This window comes from Scyliorhinus torazame, chromosome 5 (assembly GCF_047496885.1).
Source record: "Scyliorhinus torazame isolate Kashiwa2021f chromosome 5, sScyTor2.1, whole genome shotgun sequence".
NCBI classification, from domain to species: domain Eukaryota; kingdom Metazoa; phylum Chordata; class Chondrichthyes; order Carcharhiniformes; family Scyliorhinidae; genus Scyliorhinus; species Scyliorhinus torazame.
The window spans coordinates 152,739,611-152,761,537 of NC_092711.1; the positions used below are offsets into that span (position 1 = coordinate 152,739,611).

At 46.4% G+C, this 21,927-nt stretch overlaps 1 protein-coding gene across 1 annotated transcript in view; it reads right to left on the minus strand.

Moving 5' to 3' along the window:
• Nucleotides 1-14,941: 14,941 nt before the first annotated feature.
• LOC140422145 (uncharacterized) overlaps nt 14,942-21,927 on the minus strand; it is a 52,286-nt gene continuing 45,300 nt past the window's right edge. Inside the window, 1 exon segment of the mRNA XM_072507145.1 lies at nt 14,942-16,932. Coding sequence (XP_072363246.1) covers nt 16,237-16,932 — 696 coding nt within the window. The 3' untranslated portion in view covers nt 14,942-16,236.

A 21,927-nucleotide genomic window follows, 5' to 3' on the forward strand; every position in this document is an offset into this window, starting at 1 on the left:
AATGGGAGAACGCGGTGATCCGCGTCTCTCAAGATTGGAGTGCGGAGGTGGCGAGAAGGAGGGCGAGCTTTAATCGGGCCAAAGCGGTACTTCACAAAAAAAAGATAAAGTTTGGAATGCTGCAACCGGCAAGACTGTGGGTCACATATCGAGGGAGGCACCACTACTTTGAGACGGCGGATGAAGCGTGGACTTTTATTGTAGAAGAAAAATTGGAATGATTGGACTACGAAAATGAACGTTTGGACAAAGTGGTGGGACGAGTGGGGGGGGGGGGGGCGAAGAGGGATTGTATGATTAATCCTGCGGTATGGTAACTTTTCTTTCTCCCACAGGTGGTGATGGGGGGAGGTGGGGAGGGAGAGGAGATGGGGCGTTGGCCATGGGAGGCGGGGCCGAGGGAGAGGCGCGGGCTTGGTTCCCGCGCTATGATAATTATGGCGGGAATAGAGAAGCAGGAAGGAGGGGGCGCCGCACGGGGCGAGCCGTGATCACGGGGGGAAGCCGAGGTCAGCCAGAGTTTGCTGACTTCTGGGAGTAACATGGGGGGAGTAATTACGCTAGCGGGGGGTCTAGCGGGGGGGGGGGGGGAGGGGGGGAATTACTGGGTTGCTGCGGCTGGGAAAGGGGGGAGTGGGTACGGGAAAGGATGGGCGGGGGGGCACCGTCTGGGAGAAATACAGCCGCGTGGGAACTGGGCGAGAAGCTGGAAAAAGATGATGGCTAACCGGCAAGGGGGGGGGGTGGTGGGAAGCCCCCCAACTCGGCTGATCACGTGGAACGTGAGGGGGCTTAACGGGCCGATAAAGAGGGCACGAGTACTCGCACACCTTAAGAAACTTAAAGCAGATGTGGTCATGTTACAGGAAACGCACCTGAAACTGATAGATCAGGTTAGGTTGCGCAAAGGATGGGTAGGGCAGGTGTTCCATTCGGGGCTGGATGCGAAAAACAGGGGGGTGGCTATATTAGTGGGGAAGCGGGTAATGTTCGAGGCAAAGACTATAGTGGCGGATAACGGGGGCAGATACGTGATGGTGAGTGGCAAATTACAGGGAGAGATGGTGGTGTTGGTAAACGTGTATGCCCCGAATTGGGACGATGCCAATTTTATGAGGCGAATGCTAGGACGCATCCCAGACCTAGAGACCGGAAAGCTGATAATGGGGGGAGACTTTAACACGGTGTTGGAACCAAGGCTGGATAGGTCGAAGTCCAGGACTGGTAGGAGGCCGGCAGCAGCCAAGGTGCTTAAGGATTTTATGGAGCAGATGGGAGGGGTGGACCCGTGCAGATTCAGTAGACCTAGGAGTAAGGAGTTCTCGTTTTTCTCCTATGTCCATAAAGTCTATTCACGCATAGACTTTTTTGTGTTGGGTAGGGCATTGATCCCGAGGGTGAGGGGAACGGAATATACGGCTATAGCCATTTCGGATCATGCCCCACACTGGGTAGACTTGGAGATAGGGGAGGAAACAAGAGGGCGTCCACCCTGGAGAATGGACATGGGACTAATGGCGGATGAGGGGGTGTGCTTAAGGGTGAGGGGATGCATTGAAAAGTACTTGGAACTCAATGACAATGGGGAGGTTCAGGTGGGAGTGGTCTGGGAGGCGTTGAAGGCGGTGGTTAGGGGGGAGCTGATATCAATAAGGACACATAAAGGGAAGCAGGAGAGTAAGGAACGGGAGCGGTTGTTGCAAGAACTTTTGAGGGTGGACAGACAGTATGCGGAAGCACCGGAGGAGGGACTGTATAGGGAAAGGCAAAGGCTGCATGTGGAATTTGACTTGCTGACCACAGGCACTGCAGAGGCACAATGGAGGAAGGCGCAGGGTGTACAGTATGAATATGGAGAGAAGGCGAGCAGATTGCTGGCACACCAATTGAGGAAAAGGGGAGCAGCGAGGGAAATAGTGGGGGTGAGAGACGAAGATGGAGAGACGGAGCGGGGAGCGGAGAGAGTGAATGAAGTGTTTAACACATTTTATAAAAAATTGTATGAAGCTCAACCCCCGGATGGGAGGGAGAGAATGATGGAGTTTTTGGATCGGCTGGAAATTCCCAAGGTGGAAGAGCAGGATAGGATGGGATTGGGAGCACAGATCACGGTAGAAGAAGTGGTGAAAGGAATTAGGAACATGCAGACGGGAAAGGCCCCGGGACCGGACGGATTCCCAGTTGAATTTTACAGAAAATATTTGGACTTGCTCGCCCCGCTACTGACGAGGACCTTCAACGAGGCAAAGGAAAGGGGACAACTGCCCCCGACTATGTCAGAAGCAACGATATCGCTTCTTTTAAAGAAGGAAAAGGATCCGCTACAATGCGGGTCCTACAGACCAATCTCCCTCCTCAATGTAGATGCCAAGGTCTTGGCCAAGGTAATGGCAATGAGAATAGAGGAATGTGTCCCGGGGGTGGTTCATGAGGACCAAACTGGGTTTGTGAAGGGGAGACAGCTGAACACGAACATACGGAGGTTGTTAGGGGTAATGATGATGGCCCCACCAGAGGGTGAAACGGAGATAGTAGTGGCGATGGATGCCGAGAAAGCATTTGATAGAGTGGAGTGGGATTATCTGTGGGAGGTGTTGAGGAGATTTGGGTTCGGAGAGGGGTATGTTAGATGGGTGCAGCTGTTGTATAGGGCCCCAGTGGCGAGTGTGGTCACGAATGGACGGGGATCGGCATATTTTCGGCTCCATAGAGGGACAAGGCAGGGATGTCCTCTGTCCCCATTACTGTTTGCACTGGCGATTGAGCCCCTGGCGATAGCGCTGAGAGGTTCCAAGGGATGGAGGGGAATACTTAGGGGAGGAGAAGAACACCGGGTATCTTTATATGCGGATGATCTGCTACTATATGTGGCGGATCCAGCGGAGGGGATGCCAGAAATAATGCGGATACTTGGGGAGTTTGGGGATTTTTCAGGGTATAAATTGAACATGGGGAAGAGTGAGCAGTTTGTGGTGCATCCAGGGGAGCAGAGTAGAGAAATAGAAGACCTACCGTTGAGGAAGGTAACAAGAGACTTTCGTTACCTGGGGATCCAGATAGCTAAGAATTGGGGCACATTGCACAGGCTAAATTTGACGCGGTTGGTGGAACAGATGGAGGAAGATTTCAAGAGATGGGATATGGTAGCATTGTCAATGGCAGGGAGGGTGCAGGCGGTTAAGATGGTGGTCCTCCCGAGATTCCTTTTTGTGTTTCAGTGTCTCCCGGTGGTGATCACGAAGGCTTTTTTCAAAAGGATAGAAAAGAGTATCATGGGTTTTGTTTGGGCCGGGAAGACTCCGAGAGTGAGGAAGGGATTCTTACAGCGTAGTAGGGATAGGGGGGGGGCTGGCACTACCGAGCCTAAGTGAGTATTATTGGGCCGCTAATATTTCAATGGTGAGTAAGTGGATGGGAGAGGAGGAAGGAGCGGCGTGGAAGAGATTAGAGAGGGCGTCCTGTAGGTGGACCAGCCTGCAGGCTATGGTGACAGCCCCATTGCCGTTCTCACCAAGGAACTATACCACGAGTCCGGTGGTGGTAGCTACACTGAAGATTTGGGGACAGTGGAGACGACATAGGGGAAAGACCGGAGCACTGGGGGGGTCCCGATAAGAAACAACCATAGGTTTGCCCCGGGGGGAATGGATGGGGGATATGGAATGTGGCAAAGAGCAGGTATAACGCAATTGAAAGATCTATTTGTGGATGGGAAGTTTGCGAGTCTGGGAGCGCTGACCGAGAAATATGGGTTGCCCCAAGGGAATGCATTCAGGTACATGCAATTGAGGGCTTTTGCGAGGCAACAGGTGAGGGAATTCCCGCAGCTCCCGACACAAGAGGTGCAGGACAGAGTCATCTCAAAGAAATGGGTGGGGGACGGTAAGGTGTCGGATATATATAGGGAAATGAGAGACGAAGGGGAGACTATGATGGACGAACTAAAAGGGAAATGGGAAGAAGAGCTAGGGGAGGAGATTGAGGAGGGGATGTGGGCAGATGCCCTAAACAGGGTAAACTCGTCGTCCTCGTGCGCCAGGCTAAGCCTGATTCAGTTTAAGGTATTACACAGGGCACATATGACTGGAACACGGCTCAGTAAATTTTTTGGGGTGGAGGATAGGTGTGCGAGGTGCTCGAGAAGCCCAGCGAATCATACCCATATGTTTTGGTCATGCCCGGCACTACAGGGGTTTTGGATGGGGGTGACAAAGGTGCTTTCGAAAGTAGTAGGAGTCCGGGTCGAACCAAGCTGGGGGTTGGCTATATTTGGGGTTGCACAAGAGCCGGGAGTGCAGGAGGCGAAAGAGGCCGATGTTTTGGCCTTTGCGTCCCTAGTAGCCCGGCGCAGAATACTGCTAATGTGGAAAGAAGCCAAGCCCCCGGGGGTGGAGACCTGGATAAATGATATGGCGGGGTTCATAAAGTTAGAGCGGATTAAGTTCGTCCTAAGGGGGTCGGCTCAAGGGTTTACTAGGCGGTGGCAACCGTTCGTCGAATATCTTGCGGAAAGATAGATAGGGGAGAACAAAGAAGGCAGCAGCAGCGGCCCAGGACTGGGGGGGGGGGGGGGGGGGGGGAGGGATGGGGGGGTGTGTGTGTGGCCTGAGACAAGGCAGTTGCCAATTAGGGCTAGTTTTTATTTTTTGTTATTTAATATTTATTTATTTGTTGTTGTTTTTGTTTAAATTTAAAAAGGTCATTATTATCTGTATTGTTACAATGTTGTGTAAAGGATGCACAATGTACTGTGTTGGTTGACCAAAAATTTTCAATAAAATATTATTTAAAAAAAAAAATGCATACTGTATAAACCAAAATGTTTCCAGAAACTGCTGAAGTAGTGGAAATTGTTTAAACTACTCATTCCAAAGTTTTGAAAAGCTACTGGGTCATCATATACTGCCAAAATCTGGCTCAAGAATAAGATTCATTGTTCCATCTGATCAAAATTAGTAAGAAAGTAAGCTATTGTATTCTACAAAACTGTCTTTTTGAACTACTGTATCCTGTATTAATCAAATGTATTAATTGAAGATTACTGAATTAATTAGCTACCTGTCAGAAACAGATGATTGAATAAGTAGTGAGCTTTAATTGAGTTACAGTTAATGAATCAATTGTTATGTTAAAAGACAGTTTTAATTGCTGTAAAAATGTAATGCTCACTTTCTGAGTATGTAAAGAATGTGCAATGAGGATAAATGTACTGGCAAGAAAGACCTTCAAGCTCTGATTAGCCTCAACATTTGAAACCATGAATAAGGGATTATATAGAATCAGATAAAGGGATAGTAAGAAACAGTTCTGTTGTATTCATGTCTAAGTAATGAGAGATGTGTGGAGTTTGTATGTTCTCCCTGTGTCTGCTTGAGTTTCCTCTGGGTGCTCTGGCTTCCTCCCACAGTCCAAAGATGCGCAAAGTTTAGGTGGATTGGCCACGCTAAATTGCCCCTTAGTATCCAAAGTTTCCACAAACAGCAAATGATAATGAGCCGATGATGTGTTTTTAGTGATGTTGATTGAGGGATAAATATTGACCAGGACACCAGGGATAACTCCCCTGCTCTTCTTCAAAATAGTGGCTGTGGGAACTTTTACACCCGCCTGAGAGGGGCAGACAGGGCCTCAGTTTAACATCTTATTTGAAAGAAGGCTGTTCTGACAGTGCAGCAATCCCTCAGTGCTGGGACCAGGAATGTTGGATTGGATTCTTGTCCTCAGGTCTCTGGACTGGGATTTGATCCCACACACTTCTGACTCAGAGGTGAGAGAGCTGCCCACTGAGCCACGGCTGATACTATAGACTATGGACGCGATTCTCCGGCCTCGTTGCGCTCTCGATTAAGAGGAACGAGGCCGCTGAACAGCGGGAAATGCCCAAAACGAGATCCACGCCAGGCGCCAAACAGTTTGCGATGCAACCAGCCCACTCCCCTTGGTGAAATCAGGATCTCGCCGTAGCGAGGTGAGAAGCCAATTATCACCACTTCAGCCCCATTTCTATACAATTAACAAGGGCTACCCCAGATCCAATGGCCTCCCGTCATTCAGCGGCCTCTTCAGCAAGTGCTTACACTGGCGCCGAATAGTATTTCTTTTGAAAAGCTGAAACCAGTGTAATGTGAGATTACCTTTAAGAAATTAACCTTTAACAGATTAAGCTGATCATATTACTGAAGTGATGTCACAGGGAGGAGCTGAGCTCACTTCTGCTTTTGGTTTCAGTTTGAGAAAGCAGCTTGGATGTATCTGTGTTTCCAGAGAGCTGCAGGAAGAAAAGCAAGGTGCTGGAGCTCAAGTCAACCAAGCTGATATATCTCTCCCACCCAACAGAAAATATATATATTCTGTGACCTGGTGTGTTACTGTTTTGAAGGTCTGAAGTCTTTTGGATGTTTGACGGAACATTTTTAGGGATTATTAAGTGTTGTATTATTTTCAGGGTTATCTTTGAAGTAAGGGGTGTTAAGGGATCCAATGTTTATTTAAAAGGTTAAGTTGAGTTCATAGAATAAACATTGTTTTGTGTTAAAAACCACATGTCCATAATTGTAATATCACACCTGGGGAACAAGCCACGTGTTTCAAAAGCAGCAATCCATTAAAGGGGGAGGTTGGTTGAACTCCATGATACATTTTGGGGTTCTGAAAACGCTTCTCCCATAACACCAGGCAGAAGGACTCCTGTGGTGAGCCGAGGTGAGTAGCCATCTTTGCTCACAGGCAAAGAGCCCGGGGGCGCTGGGCATGCTGCCCCAGTACTTCTGCAGGGGTGGGTCACCAAGGGGTGAGGGGAGGCTCTGGGGGTGGCAACTACATGGGCACCACCATGCCAACCCCTGGATCATGTGTTCCCATTCCAGAGCCAACCCTTGTCCCTGCCCATCTGCCCCAACGACCACCGATAACCCCACCGACTGCTGAGGCCTCTGGCTGTGTGGCTGAAGGCTATTGCTGATCAGGAATTGGCAATTGTGCGCCCTTAAAGTGAGCCCTTCACAGATGCCAAGAGGATTCCCGTGGGTGGGCAGGCCTTGTAGCATGTGGGAGTCATTGCCTAGCATTGCAATCAAACCTTGATGCCTGGACACTGTGCCTGAACACTGCAGGAGACAAGAGCATACACGCAGCATCCGCACACCCAGGGGATGGGACAGAGCCTCAGGGACGTCCACGGCCAGAGGGTGGGTGGGTGCCACATCAGGTGGGGGGGGGGGGGGATGCCTGGAGAGATGGGCAAAGGGACCGGGGATCAGCCCACATTGCAGAAGAAAGTGACAGAGGCATCATAATATAATGTTTGTGCAAAGAGGTATTTATTGTGCTGTACATTATCCCACTCCTGGTGGCGTGGTGCCCCCCCCCCCCCCCCCCACCCCTGCGCCCAGTACCCTCGGTGATCCTCGACGTGCCTGGCCCTCCTAGCTCTAACACTATGTCTGGCTGTGACAACGTTGACAAAGCTGCACAGGCATGACTGACGCTCATTCAAGTGTCTATCTGAAACCGCGCACCAGGGAATGAACGCAGGCGGACCATTTTGGTTGAAGCCACGCCAACGTGACTGACGGATTCGAAGCCGCGGAGGTGGGCCAACGTTCACTCGAGCGTCTGGTTGAAGCTGCACAGGTTGTTGAAGCCATGCAAGTGGGCCAATGCTCACTCGAGTGTCTAGTTGAAGCCGCATAGTTCACTGCTTTTTCTTTCCCTTTGTCTATTTGTTAGATTTCTTTCTCCATCGCATCAGAAAATAAATAAATAAATATTGCCGAATACAAAAAGAAAGAGAATGTCCCGGGTTCTGATTGAGGAGCCGTGAGCTCCATCACAGGGTTCATAGCGGAACATCAATCTCAGTTAATGCAGAAAGATGGTTGGGACCCACACCTTACGGCTAGGGAACAGGAAAACTGGCGGATGGGTCAGAAGAAGGTTAGAGAACAAAAGGGGTAATAATTCTGAGCAGCCTATATTTAGTGAAGAATTAGACAAAAGAATGAGACAATCCAGTCCAGCCGGTGGCTGCAGTTTGCAGCAACACAGTTGGGCAGATAGGGTGGGGCCGCCCCAGTGGATAAAACACAATCACCAATCACCCTTGGGCCGAGGATACTGAGCCTCATCTCCCTGTGGCCAGAACCAATAGATATTGAGAATTGAAGGAAAAGGAGAGACATTTAGTAAACCCACAGGGTAAGACTAATCCTGAAGGAACACAAATTTGCTGAGGAATAGCAATGGTGTCACTTTACCTGCCTGAAGACACAGGAAACTGAACGATAAAATGAAACCATTCAGCTGGACAGCTGGAAATGAAATACAGGCTTGTGTCTCAAAGGAAAACTCCGTCTGTGAAAAAGCATTTTTGCAAACTTTAAACCAAAGTTGACAAGTTGACAAGGACAAGTACAGCTCCTCCTGCGATTACCAAGGGAGAGGCTGCCCTAAACATTCAGTCATATATTCTCCCCTCGTCCTGGCGAGTTAGCAACAGTTATAGTTAAAAATGTAACAAATGAATTTACTGTTCCCTTTGAGATGCTAGTAAGAGGTTCTAAAAAAATGTTTACAATTAGTTTGGATAGGAAACTAAACTTCATCTAATGTGAAACTCTGATTTAAATAAAATTCCAACCGCTTGGATTTAAGAGATAGGTTTGAAAGTAAGTAACCCATGTTTCGGTCAGTCTGTTCCAAAACAAAGATAAGACGAGTTTGGCAGCAATCCAATTTTAACTCCCCAGTACATTTGGGTGATAAAAATGTTGAGAGTCAGTTAACAGCTCATTTCACAAAATATCGCTTGCAACTTTGGTTAAGTAGCAAATATTGGAAATTGAAGGGGAAAAGGATAGACAACAGAAATGAAATTGAAGCAAATAGGACAAAAGATGTTCTAAATTGCGAAAGGGGACACACATTGCGTGCCAAGTCTTCCTGTCCCTTTAGGTTCTGTAGGGAAATTAACCATTTCAGGAGACAGCAGATTTGTTTTAAACCGCCTAGAAAATTGTGTGTCTGTGATTCTGTAGATGTCTATTTCAATTTAAATAAAGTTTAATTGTGGATTTGTAGGAATTCAACAAGACCAGTTAAAAGTGGAAATTTTAAGCGTAATTCAGGGCAATTTGGAATCAGTGTGAGAAATATATCATGTTTATCCCATCTCCCCAAATAAGGAACAAGCATTTTTGCAGGTGGTAATTTCTTTATTTTTGACAAAATGTAACAATCTGTTTCCCACAATCTAAATCCCACCCAGTCACTAGTGAGGTTAAGATAATTAGGAAAGGACAACAAAGAATAGAGAGAAAATGAACACAAATCCTTTCCTGTGTGAATGATTCCTTGTGTGTATGTGTAAGTGCTGTTTGTGTGAGCGATCTAATGACTTGTTAGCTCCCTATAGTCTGCTCGTGTGTCGTCTCAGTTTTACTCCTTGCCTGTTTAATATGTGTCCCATATTTCTAGGGAATTATGAAAAGTGATAACTGTGTGTGTCTAAATTTGCAGTGAGGGATTGGGAGTTTGCAGTGTTCTGTCTTTGAGGTCCTCGAGCGACAAGAGAATGAAATTTACAGCTGTGAAAATGGTTGTTGTTTTTGAAAACAGTGTCAGACGCTAGAGGGAAGAGTCTATTCCTTCAATGGGTGAATTACAGTAGTTAAGGTTGAGGGAAACATCCCAGTATCATTGAGTGGGATCTCTGGACATTCAGGAAAAGGGTCATGTCTGTATTTGCAGATGGAAGCTGAGGAAGTGAATAGGGTAAAGATCCGTTCGAGGAGGTTGATGTGGCCCTGTTTGTCGCCGGATTACGGCGGAGTGAATGGAGAGCAAGAACAAGATGGGTGATAGTTGGACAAGGCGGGATGAAAGTAAAAGGGAATTGAGATGGTTTCTATGGATACAAGGACAAGGCTTCTTTTGAAGAGGAGATGAAATACATGTAATGGAAATCTAAAAGCCAACCACACTGCTGTTTGAATTAGTGACAATTCTGGAATGTGAAAACTACTTTAAAAGAAAATGTTATCAGCTGACAAACCCGGATTCCACCCAAGTGAGTGGGACCGTGCAAAGTAACTATGACCAGGGATACATGCTGGACATCCAAGGAGGTGGGCGCTAGAAACACTGGTCACAACCAAAGCACCTCACTAATTGATCTTGTTTTTTAGAACATTAGCAGTAGCCAACCGGTGACGACTGGGGCGGGCATTTGTTTAAGTTTATAGAATGTTAACAGCCGTATCGATTCTCGTGGGACTGTTGACCACAGGAATGGGAGGTGTACCCGCTCGCTCGACATCACCACAGAAGAAGTAGTCAAGACCTCGTCACCACCCGTGCCAACTGGCCCACCTCATCCAACCACGAGTCCAGGACCAGAGATGGGGTTGTATTAATTAATGAGAATAAGATTTTCTATGATAATGTACACCATGAGCTGGTGCCCGTAGTCTTAAACATTACAGACATAGCCCTACCTCAATGACCGAAGCAGCCCATTATAACGGCGGGACATGGCCAATATCTGCACCGAGGAACCAAACAGGTTAAAATGCAGCTTGACGAATACCACTACGGCATTTAATACCAGAACTACAATGATTAATTCTATTGATCTAGCAACTGTTAACCTGAAGGTCCGAACGTTCAGCTTACAGCAAAAAGGATTCTGGGGAAGGGGAAAGGGATTCAGTGAACTCAACTGGGTACAGACCTGGGTAATTTAAAACTTGGCCGCTCTATTGGAAAATCATGCAATCTCCATTAATAAATTAATTGGGGGGGCAGCACGGTGGCGCAGTGAGTAGCACTGCTGCATCACGGCGCCGAGGTCCAATCCCGGCTCTGGGTCACTGTCCGTGTGGAGTTTGCACATTCTCCCTGTGTTTGCGTGGGTTTCACCCCCACAGCCCAAAGATGTGCAGGGTAGGTGGATTGGCCACGCTAAATTGCCCCTTAATTGGAAAAAATGAATTGGGTACTCTAAATTTCTTTCTTTTTTAAAAATTAATTAATTAATAGGGAAAAATATTTTGGATGATGAAAATAAGAACGATGTTTGTAGCACCAATGGATCATGGGTACTTGATCAGGTGTGAGAAAATCTGAGGCAGATTAGCGAGGGAATGGTCCCACTGTGGGTTACAAATGAACATCTAATTAGCCCGTCACAACCATAGGTTGCCTGGATGCCAGCTCAGGGGATTAACACATGTATATAGTATTGATGTTGAATGTATTATGAATAACAATTTGTTAATGGGTACTGTTTTAGCGATACCCATTATAGCCATGTTGTAAGGAACCTCTTATGAATCCTTACCTGCCCCTTGTTTTCCTTTTTAATTTCTGTCTTGTTGGCTGCTATGAAATTGCAGGCTTTGGTTTTAAACTGAAACCCCTCTGGTGCGACTTGAACTGGCCCAAGAGAACTGCCCTCAGTGCAGTGTGCTATGTGGCATAGTCCAGTGATATCATTTTGATGGACTTGGCTAGCAGCTAACCAATGCTCCTGAAATTCCAGGGCACATTCAGTTTACAAGTTTGATTGGGAGAGTGCTTCCGAGATTTCTGCGAAGAAGCAGCGCAGAATCCATTTTAATTTAGTTCTGTTAAAACCCTGGAGTGAGCAGCTCTGGACTCTCACTATCAGCTAAGGCTGGTGATTAAAACATTCTCCAGCCAGGCGTCATGTGAGAGTACATTTAAAAAATGGGTGTTTAAGAAATGTACCTTTAAGAAATGGGTGTTTATCAGTGATGTCAGAGTCTGGGTGGAGCTGGGCTGTCTGTCAGCTTTTTACTTTCGTTTTAGGCTGTTTGCTGCAGGGTATGTTTTAGTTTCATTTTCAGAGCTAGATAGCCGCAGTCACAGCCAGAAGGTGTATTAGTCTCGCTCTCTGTAATCTAAAGACTGTAAATCGATCCTTTGGTGATTTAAAACTGATAATTGCTCTCAATAGTGAATTTCAACCTGATCTTTGTGTTTTAAAGGTTTTTTAAAAGTCTTATGCATGTTAAAAGGATAGCTTAAAGGATTACTTAGTGTTGCATTCTTTGGGGGTTGTATTTGAATTGATGGTTGCTAAGATGTTCACTGTATGTTTTAAAAAGGTTAACTTGAGTTAATAGAATAAACATTGTTTTGCTTAAAAAAAAACTTTTCAATTTCTGCTGTATCACACCTGTAGAGTGGCCGTGTGCTCCCCATACCACAATCTATTAAAACCTGTGGGTAAGGTGAACTCCATGATACACTTTGGGGTTCACTAAACCCTGGCCCATAACACAGGCCTGTGAAAGTGACTTCAGATTGCAATGCTGCAAGCGGTCTCTCCAGCCAAACCTGTGAAAGCTTAATCCTCTGTTTGAAAGGCTGGGAAAAGCCGAGTCTGATATCTCTCTCCTGAGAACCCTAAAAGGTCCTGAAGACCAGACCCACCTCTCTTTCTTTATACCACAGCTAGAAACCCTGCACAAAGACCTGACAAGCAGTTGGAAGGCAGAGTGGATGGAGAACTGCTGTAAACTCTCAGGTAGAGAATTCTAATGTTATCTCAGTGATACTGAGAGTCAATCTGGCAAAGGTGACTCTCCAGAGGAATTCCTGCAGCCCGCGAGGTCTCACTGAAGGCAAGAACTAAAAGATCCAAAACCAATTGGTGGTTTTCAACACTTCATGTTCTGAGAAGAGCACTACCTACAAAGATCACAACCTCAGCAAAGATACTCATCTCACATTCCCAGTTTAATGACCTTTTTGTTTTTAACCCTTCCTTACCCCCACTGTGTGCCTGCCATGTGTGTGTGTGTGTGGGTGGAGGATGGGACAGTGAGGGGAATAATTAGATTCGCAGACTGTTGTTCCATTGTTACAATTACATGTTTATCTCTTCTTATGAATAAACACATTTTCATATTTTACTTACAATCTTGTGCCTGTAAGTCACATTGATTGGAGCAGTCAATGGTCAAAGATCTCAGGAAAATACACAAACTATTGGTTAATTCACTTATGTTGGGACTCCGGGGTCTGTGGGGCTGGAATTGACCGTGTTCTCACCCAGGGTGTCGTAACAATGTCAACACTAATTATACAGAGTGGGGAATATTGGGTACTTAGAGGAAGTCGTTATATCAGATATCATAACACTCCATCGTATGCTCCTCTTTTAATAGAGGATATTATGGTTAGTACAATATAATGGGGTACAGATAGAAGCCACTTCTGTAGTATTTGCACATCTAACATATGACCGTGAAGAAGCAAGATGTAGATTTAGTGCTACAATAATTTAACAATGGAAATGCTGTGGGCTGCAAAGAACATAGAACATACAACATACAGTGCCGAAGTAGAACATTCGGCCCATCGAGTCTGAACTGACCCATTTAAGCCCTCACTTCCACCCTATCCCCATAACCCAATAACCCCTCCTAACCCTTTTGGTCACTAAGGGCAATTTATCATGGCCAATCCACCTAGCCTACACGTCTTTGGACTGTGGGAGGAAACTGGAGTATCCGGAGGAAACCCACCCAGACACGGGGAGAACGCGCAGACTCTGCACAGACAATGACCTAGCGGGGAATCGATCCTGGGACCCTGGCGCTGTGAAGCCACAGTGCTAGCCATTTGTGCTACTATGTATCATATTGCATACATTTGATGGGAGATATTGTACAACCATAGCACAATGAGAACCCCAGTGGCAACAACCGGGTATACCCCCTGTTCAATCGCTCTGTTTGTTTATACCCCCAGATACCAAAGTGGAACTGGTTGAAATAGATAACAGAGAAACAGTTGGTATTCAAATTATGGAAAACATAAAAGATAACACAACACTTGAATCACAACACAATATTTGAATCAATAAACACAATACTTGAATCACTTCTCTTATACAATCCCACACTACCAGATCACCTGATCGGAATTCAGATGCAAACCCAACAAGTGTACAGGTCATACTATCCACTCCAACAATGAACCAAGGCTTTTACAAACGATATTGAACAAATAGACTCCTCCACATTGTGGGAGTTTGTGGAATTGGTGCTCAAATGTCCAAATACACTTATGGATTTGCACCATCTCCATGCCCCAGTCATAACGCAAATGATATTGATTATATACCTAATGTATCTTATTCTCCAGACGAGGAAGAAATGGCAATGGGGAATTAGGCTTAGTAGCTTTTACATCGTACTTGAGGTAACAAGGTAAAAGATCAAATGTCTGTATAAAAGGGACAGTATAATACAGATGGTCAGAACACATGCCTTTATCCTCTTTATCTGCGTCTCTCGCTCTTTCTGACACTTCGTGTGGTTGGTTGATTTCTGTCTCTGGTCTGTGTTTGACTTCACAGCAGCCTGTAAATCGCTACTTTTGCCCTATACCCACAAACCTCTTCTTAGGTGCATATCTCTCTCTAAGCTTTCTCTCTCTCTAGTTTCCTCCTCACACTGTCTGAAATTGACTCATCTGTAACACCTGCATTTCATTCCTCGGTTCAGTTTCTAAGGCTCTAACGCGCTATGTGTCGGTTTCCTGTTTTGCAGCACTCAATTGCTATTGTAACCTTGCATTTTCTACCTCCTCATACAACTAGCTTTCGCTGTAGCCTTCCTCAGCTTGGAGGCACGTTTCGCTTGCCCCTTTCTCACCCCTTCACAGTGTCCAAAGGATCCCGGACCCTTGAATGCCTTATTGGCATCTTTGACTCATTTAGGCCATTTATTCTTTCGGTAATCTTGGAGTACTCTTTCCCAATCTGGATTATTACCAGCCACAATTTTAATTTGGACACAGTGTGACATTAAGGTGATCACTTAACCATGCCCACCCAGAGACGCCAAATGTTGACCCTCAGACGACGATATCAACTGACGTGGCGACAAAGAAACACTGACACAAGATATTAAGTACAACTCATTCTTTATTAATGTTTAAAACAGGGGGCAACACGGTGGCGCAGAGTTAGCCCTGATGCCTCATGGCGCAGACGTCCCAGGTTCAATCCCGGCTCTGGGTCACTGTCCGTGTGGAGTTTGCACATTCTCCCCATGTCTGCGTGGGTTTCGCCCCAAAGGATGCGCAGGTTAGGTGGATTGGCCATGCTAAATTGCCCCTTAATTGGAAAAAATGAATTGGGTACTTAAAATTTTTTTTTTTTTTTAAATTAATGTTGAAAACAAAAGATCAACATGAACTGTTCTTTATCTCACTTGTTAAAGTACTGATTACTTGTTACAATGAATCGCAAAACTCGTGGCTTGGGCCCAAATACTACTCATTGCAAGGTGAGGTGGTCAGTCTCCCTTTGATAGATTGTCTTCTTTTCTGAGCCCAGGACCCAATGTTTCCCTGCGTGATGGTTGTTCCTGTAGATCTTTGCTTTGGTGGCTCTGAACATCCCCGCTTTTATCCCGTTTCTCCCAGTATCGTGAATGTTCTTAGTTACATACACCCGTGTCTAGGGTCATCAGTTTGTACATTACCAGCTGAAAACAACAGGGCACAAGTGCTGTCCATGTTCTTCTTATCTGTCCTGCTGAGCAGTCTCTGCAGCTGCAGCAGTTTCATGTTGAGTATATCTTATCACACCCTGCCAACTCAACAGGCTGGTTCATTAAACTGCAACTGTGTTCACAGTCCCTGTGCAAGATTGGCTACTTTTCCCATCATGCTTTGTGGGTGTTTAGCAGATTGTCACCCTGCTGTATTCTGTATTTAGTTTTGATCTTCCTGTATGTGTAGGAAAAACACCATTTACTCTGCAGGATAAAATAAATATACTTCATCAGCTTTTGTGGATCATTTCAGTGGCAATCTGGTCTCTCAGGCTCAAAGAGCATCTTGAGACCGGCCGTCCCGCAGAGATTCTGACCCTCCCATTTCGCCAACTTGTCAGAATGAACATGGTTCATCCTGGAAGTGATTAACATCAGCAATTTGTTTTTTTAATTTTAGACTACCCAATTCATTTTTTCCAATTAAGGGGCAATTTAGCCCCTACCCTGCCCTGCACATCTTTGGGTTGTGGGGGCAAAACCCATGCAGACATGGGGAGAATGTGCAAACTGCACATGAACAGTGACCCAGAGGTGGAATCGAACTTGGGACCTTAGCGCCGTGAGGCAGCAGTGCTAACCACTGCACCACCGTGCTGCCCTGATTAACAGCAGCAATAACAGCAGAATCCAACCCGTACCATCATTCGTGGACTCGCTGGTGTCTCAGCAGGTGTGTTGACCGAGTGAATCCCTTCTCACACACTGAGCAAGTGAATGACCTCTCCTCAGTATGAATTCGCTGATGTGTCTGCAGGCTGGTTAACTCAGAGAATCCCTTCCCACACTGAGCGCAGGTGAACAGCTTCTCCAACGTGTGAACTCTTTGGTGTGACTGCAGTTTGGATGAGTGAATGAATCTCTTTCCACACTGAGAGCAGGTGAACGCCCTCTCCCCCATGTGAACTCGCTGGTGCGTCTGCAGGTGGGATAACTGAGTGAATCCTTTCCCACACTGAGAGCAAGTGAACGGTCTCTCCCCAGTGTGAATTCGCTGGTGTGTCTGCAGGTGGGATAACCGAGGGAATCCCTTCCCACACTGAGAGCAGGTGAACGGCCTCTCCCCAGTATGTATTTGCTGGTGTGTCTGCAGGCTGGATAACTGAGTGAATTCCTTCCCACACTGAGAGCAGCTGTACGGCTTCTCCCCAGTGTGAACTCGCTGGTGTGTCTGCAGACTGGAAAACCGATTAAATCCCCTCCCACAGTCAGAGCAGGTGAATGGCTTCTCCCCAGTGTGCATTTGCTGGTGTGTCTGCAGGTGGGATAACTGAGTGAATCTCTTCCCACACTGAGAGCAGGTGAATGGCCTCTCCCCAGTGTGAACTCGCTGGTGTTTCTGCAGACTGGATAATTGAGTGAATCTCTTTCTACACTGAATGCAGGTGAATGGCCTCTCCCCGCTGTGAACTCGCTGATGGAACATCAGTTCCTGAGAGCTTTTGAAGCTATTCCCACAGTCAGAACATTTAAAAGGTCTCTCATTGGTATGAGTGAGATTGTGTCTCAGCAGGTTGGATAACTGAGTGAATCCCTTCCCACACAAAGAGCAGGTGAAGGGCCTCTCCCCAGTGTGACTGTGTCGATGATATTCCAGCTTGGATGGGCAGTTAAATCCCTTCCCACAGTCCCCACATTTCCAAGGTTTCTCCAAGTTTTGGGTCTCCTCATGTCTCTCCAGGTTGGACAATCAGTTGAAGCCTTGTCCACACACAGAACACGTGTACAGTTTCTCCCCACTGTGTACAGTTTCTCCCCACTGCGAATAGTGTGATGTTTTTTCAGGCTGTGTAACTGGTTAAAGCTCTTTCTACAGTCAGTGCTCTGGAACACTGTCACTCGGGTGTGTGTGCCTCAGTGCTTTCCCAGTCACACTGATGTTTCGCATTTGTTGAAGCCAACAGAACAAACACGTCTCCTCCTAGATTGAAAGGTTGATGATATTCAGGTCTTGATGAATCGAGTGATTCTGTCAGATCTTGACATGACATTTGGTTAGAGAATTCTTTCTCTAAATCCTCACTTTGTAATATTCTGGAAAAGGAGTTTACAGAAGACATCACTGTCAGTACAGGATAGAAATTCAGAACAGACAATTCTAGTTTCTATGGAATATTCTTTCCTCTCTCATTCCCCAAAAGCTGTAATTCTCCATCCAACACACTCTCCCTCCATTCTCACTCTGCTGTATCTAATATTCATCCTCCTAATTCTCCTGATTCAAGCTGATTGACAGATCCAAGCTCACTGCTTCCTGTCCTGGACACAAGAGACTGAAAATCTTCATGCAGGCTGCTAGTCAGATATATGTCTATATTAGTGGGCTAAAGATGCGTTTAATCACACCTGCTCTGGATTGTTTCAGTTGGTTAAGATACAGGGGGTTGTGATTGATCATTATTTTGAATTTGCTGCTGATGAGGGTAATCAGCAGAGATGATCAATAATTTCTAAATGAAATTGGATGGGCTCTGCTAGCTTACAGAATGGGACCCACTCGAGACTGACAGAATTGCTTGGCGATTTGGCATCGATTCGAAAAGTCCAATGGACTCCTTCCCTTCTGTTAGAAGTCTGACTGGAAATATATAACATAGCTACTGTACTATGTTACAAGAGTAAAATAATTAATGTACTTTATGACAGAACCATAAATAATATATATAATCTGGATAACACCAGACATCTCTGTCCTCATGGAATCAGAGTTTTACAGTAGAGCACGAGGCCCTTCGGCCTTTCATCTCTATACTAGCCATCAAGCGCCTATTTATGATCATCCCATTTTCCAGCACTTGGTGCGTAGCCTTGCATGCTTTGGCTTATCCAGTGCACACCTCAATGCTACTTCAATGTTGTGAGGTTTCCCGCCTCTGCCACACTTTCAGTCACTGAGTTCCAGATTCTCACCACCCTCTGGATGAAAATGATTTTCCTCAAATCCCCTGCCCTTCACCTTGTTATTGACGGGTCTACCAAGGGGAAACGTTTCTTCCTGGGCCAGAGAAAATTTGAAAATTGTCAGAACCTCTGCAATCTCCTCCCTTGACTACCACAGCAGCCTTGGATACATCTCATATGGGCCTGGGGATTTAAACAAGTGAACAACTGAAAGCCAGAAAAAGAGCATAAATGTAATGGGGAGAAAAGAATGTGTTTTACTCACAAATATTGGAGACAAGAGGAAGTTTCAGCCTGTTGGGAGCCAATCTTCATTCAGAGGCAGAAGAGTAACAGCTTTCCTGGGCAGGAAGAAGCTGTGCAGCCATTGACAAACCCCAGATTCTGATTGGCTGGATGACCTGAGCCCTTCCGGTCTTCCGTGAGTTTCCATTGGTCAATCCCACTCATGGCGACAATAAAGGGGCGGACCTCGACTCACGTGGGGGTGGGAGGGCATTTGACCTCCAGACGTGCTGAGCTGTTGTCCAATCCGCAGTATTTATTTTCTGCAACCAGTGATATTGCCCCCAATGGGACATTGTGTACTGGGAACGTCCCTCTGAGTCATTGTGACGTCTCATGGTTCCAGTGCGCAGACTCGGTGCCGACACAGGAGCCCCGCCTCACTAGTTATTCCCCTCCCCCTGTACCTCCCCGAGACAAGGTTTCCAGGAAACCGGCTGACGGCTCCGCCAGAGCGAGAAGCCGCTCGGTGATTCCCTCGCTCTACCGGGACTGCGCATGTCTAAGGGAGAGGGGCAGGTGTCCATGTACCAGCCAGAATTCACCCCCTCTCACCTGCCTGCTGAGGTGTTGACCAATAGGAAGAGTTGGGACCGGAAAGACTCTGCTCCTCCAGCCAATCAGCGCGGGCTTTGTGCGAATGAAGATTGAGCTTCACACAGACTGAAACGTCCCCGTCTCCAACATCTGTGAGTAAAACACTTTATTTTCCCCCTTTCCAATTCTTTTCTCATTGTCACCTTCAATTGGTGACTTGCAGCAACTGAAGGGAAAGGAAGTGAATCCAGGGAGGGTGCAGACTCTGCAAAGGTTGTCCCAGGTCTCTCACTCTCTCTCTTAAACACATTGACATCATTTGCTCTCTCAGCTTGGCACATTTATTTATCTGGCGAAAAGGATGGTCTCTTTCCTACAGTTTACAATTAAAGGGTGGTTTCCCCAGGAGATGGCTGACATTTAAGGGGACAGTAAATTAATATCGGATGGAGAACCGTCTGTTTATATGGTACACATCAGATATATTATTTATGGTTCTGTAATGAAGTACATTTGTTTTCATTTCTAGTCTTGTAATACTGTAGTGTAGCTACGTTATGTATTTCCATTCGTCACTTCCCTCAGAGGGTTGTTCGTCTCTGGAAATCTCCTCCATCGGGTCCAGTGAAGGCCGGGAGGGTCATTGAATATTCAGTGAATATTTTCACAGATAAATTGGACAGATTTTTTCAAATGTTTATTATGGTTTTTAAAAAACTATTTTTTAACAAACACAACAGAGTGACAGAAAAATTGGTAGAAAATGGGTACAGAGCAGAACAAGAAATGTTGCCAGCACAAATACAACAACATGTTGCAGAATTAATTCGGAACAGAATATTTGAGGGACCAGGGCCTCCAGATGAAATGCCGGATCGGGCCTCCAGATGAAATGCCGGATCGGGCCTCCAGATGAAATGCCGGATCAATTGAACAACCAGATAACTTGTTAATATCGTGGGCGCGATTCTCCGAAGAGGGAACAAAGTCCCCTAGCAAGCGTGTTTGGCTGTACGTTTCCTGCCACTCAGTTCTGAGAAACACATGGCTATTCAACGCAACTCGCGTTGTATAAGGGACCAGAACAGGAACGCGCGACCAAGGCCACACATAGCCCCATTTTGTACACTGGGGAGCTCAGCTGGCTGGATTTCCCCCTTGCAGTGAGAGATCGGGACATCATTTTTAAAGAGTGCCTCGATCTCCAAAACGATCCCCTCCCCTCGTAACTCTTTCAAGACCCACACCGGACACCTCATGCCTGATCATGCGCATGCAGAAAATGCCAGTTTGGCACCTTGGCAGTGCCCATTCCCACTGGCAGTGCCATACAGGCACCCTGGCAGTGCCAGGCTGTTACCCAGGTGGCACCACCTGTCCAAAAGGCATGCATTTGGGTGCCTCGGTTCCCCTGGGTGACCCCCATGAGTGCTGCTCCATCTGAGGACCAGTGCTGAACGGTGCTCACCCAAGGTCTCTGAGGTGAAGGGAATGAATCCCAGAGCCTCCGGTACCTCGGCAACATGCACATTAGAGTGGGACTAACTCCTTGCTCTAATATGCAGATTTGCCAAAAAGTGATCTTGCCAACATCGGGTGGGGTTTTACATCACACTGCCTTGCGAGGACGCGTTGAATCTTGAGGCGTGGCGAGCCAGGTAGATCCTGGGAGCGGGGTCTCCTGGGTTTCATCAGCCATGCTGTGCCACGGTGAGATGTTCTGCCAGCGCAGCGTGGCCATTGGATCATAACCAGTGACTGAGGAAAGAGGGTAAGATCATATAAAAACAGGAGGATAACTGCCAGTTGCACAATCAGAGCATTGCAAAACATACTAACAATATGATGGTATTCAAATGAATAAGTTAAATTGAATTCGCTCATGGAAAGACCAGGAGAAGCAAGTCAGGCGAATTGGGGCCGATGAATTTGAGACAGGGGCCCCATACCTTCCAGAAAACATAAGACTTGGAATGGAGTACAGACTTTGAAAATTCCATCGGGATGCATTCCATACCCAGCCCATGCCAGTTTTGGATGGAGGGAAAGTTGTGGCTAATCCAGGAGCAAAGATCAGGGTATTATATCTTCAGCCAGAGAGTGGTGGGTCTGTGGAATTCATTGCCACAGAGAGCGGTGGAGGCGGGGACGTTGAGTGTCTTTAAGACAGAAGTTGATAAATTCTTGATTTCTCGAGGAATTAAGGGCTATGGAGAGAGAGCGGGTAAATGGAGTTGAAATCAGCCAAAATTGAATGGTGGAGTGGACTCGATGGGCCGAATGGCCTTACTTCCACTCCTATGTCTTATGGTCTTATATCGCCTTTTTTCATTCGAATCAGTGATTTCCCCATCTGGGAGACCCAGGATCAGAAATACAGGATCAGTTCTCTCCAATTCCCTGACTACATTTGACCAATAGGATTGAATCTTGATGCAGCTCCATAGACTATGTATATAGTCACCCTCGACTACCAAACACTTTAGGCTCACAGGGATTGGATTTATTTATTCTCACGTGTACCAAGGTACAGTGAAAAGTATTGTGCTGCGTACAATCCAGACAGATCATTCCATACATGGAAATACAACATAGGGCATAAATAAATATA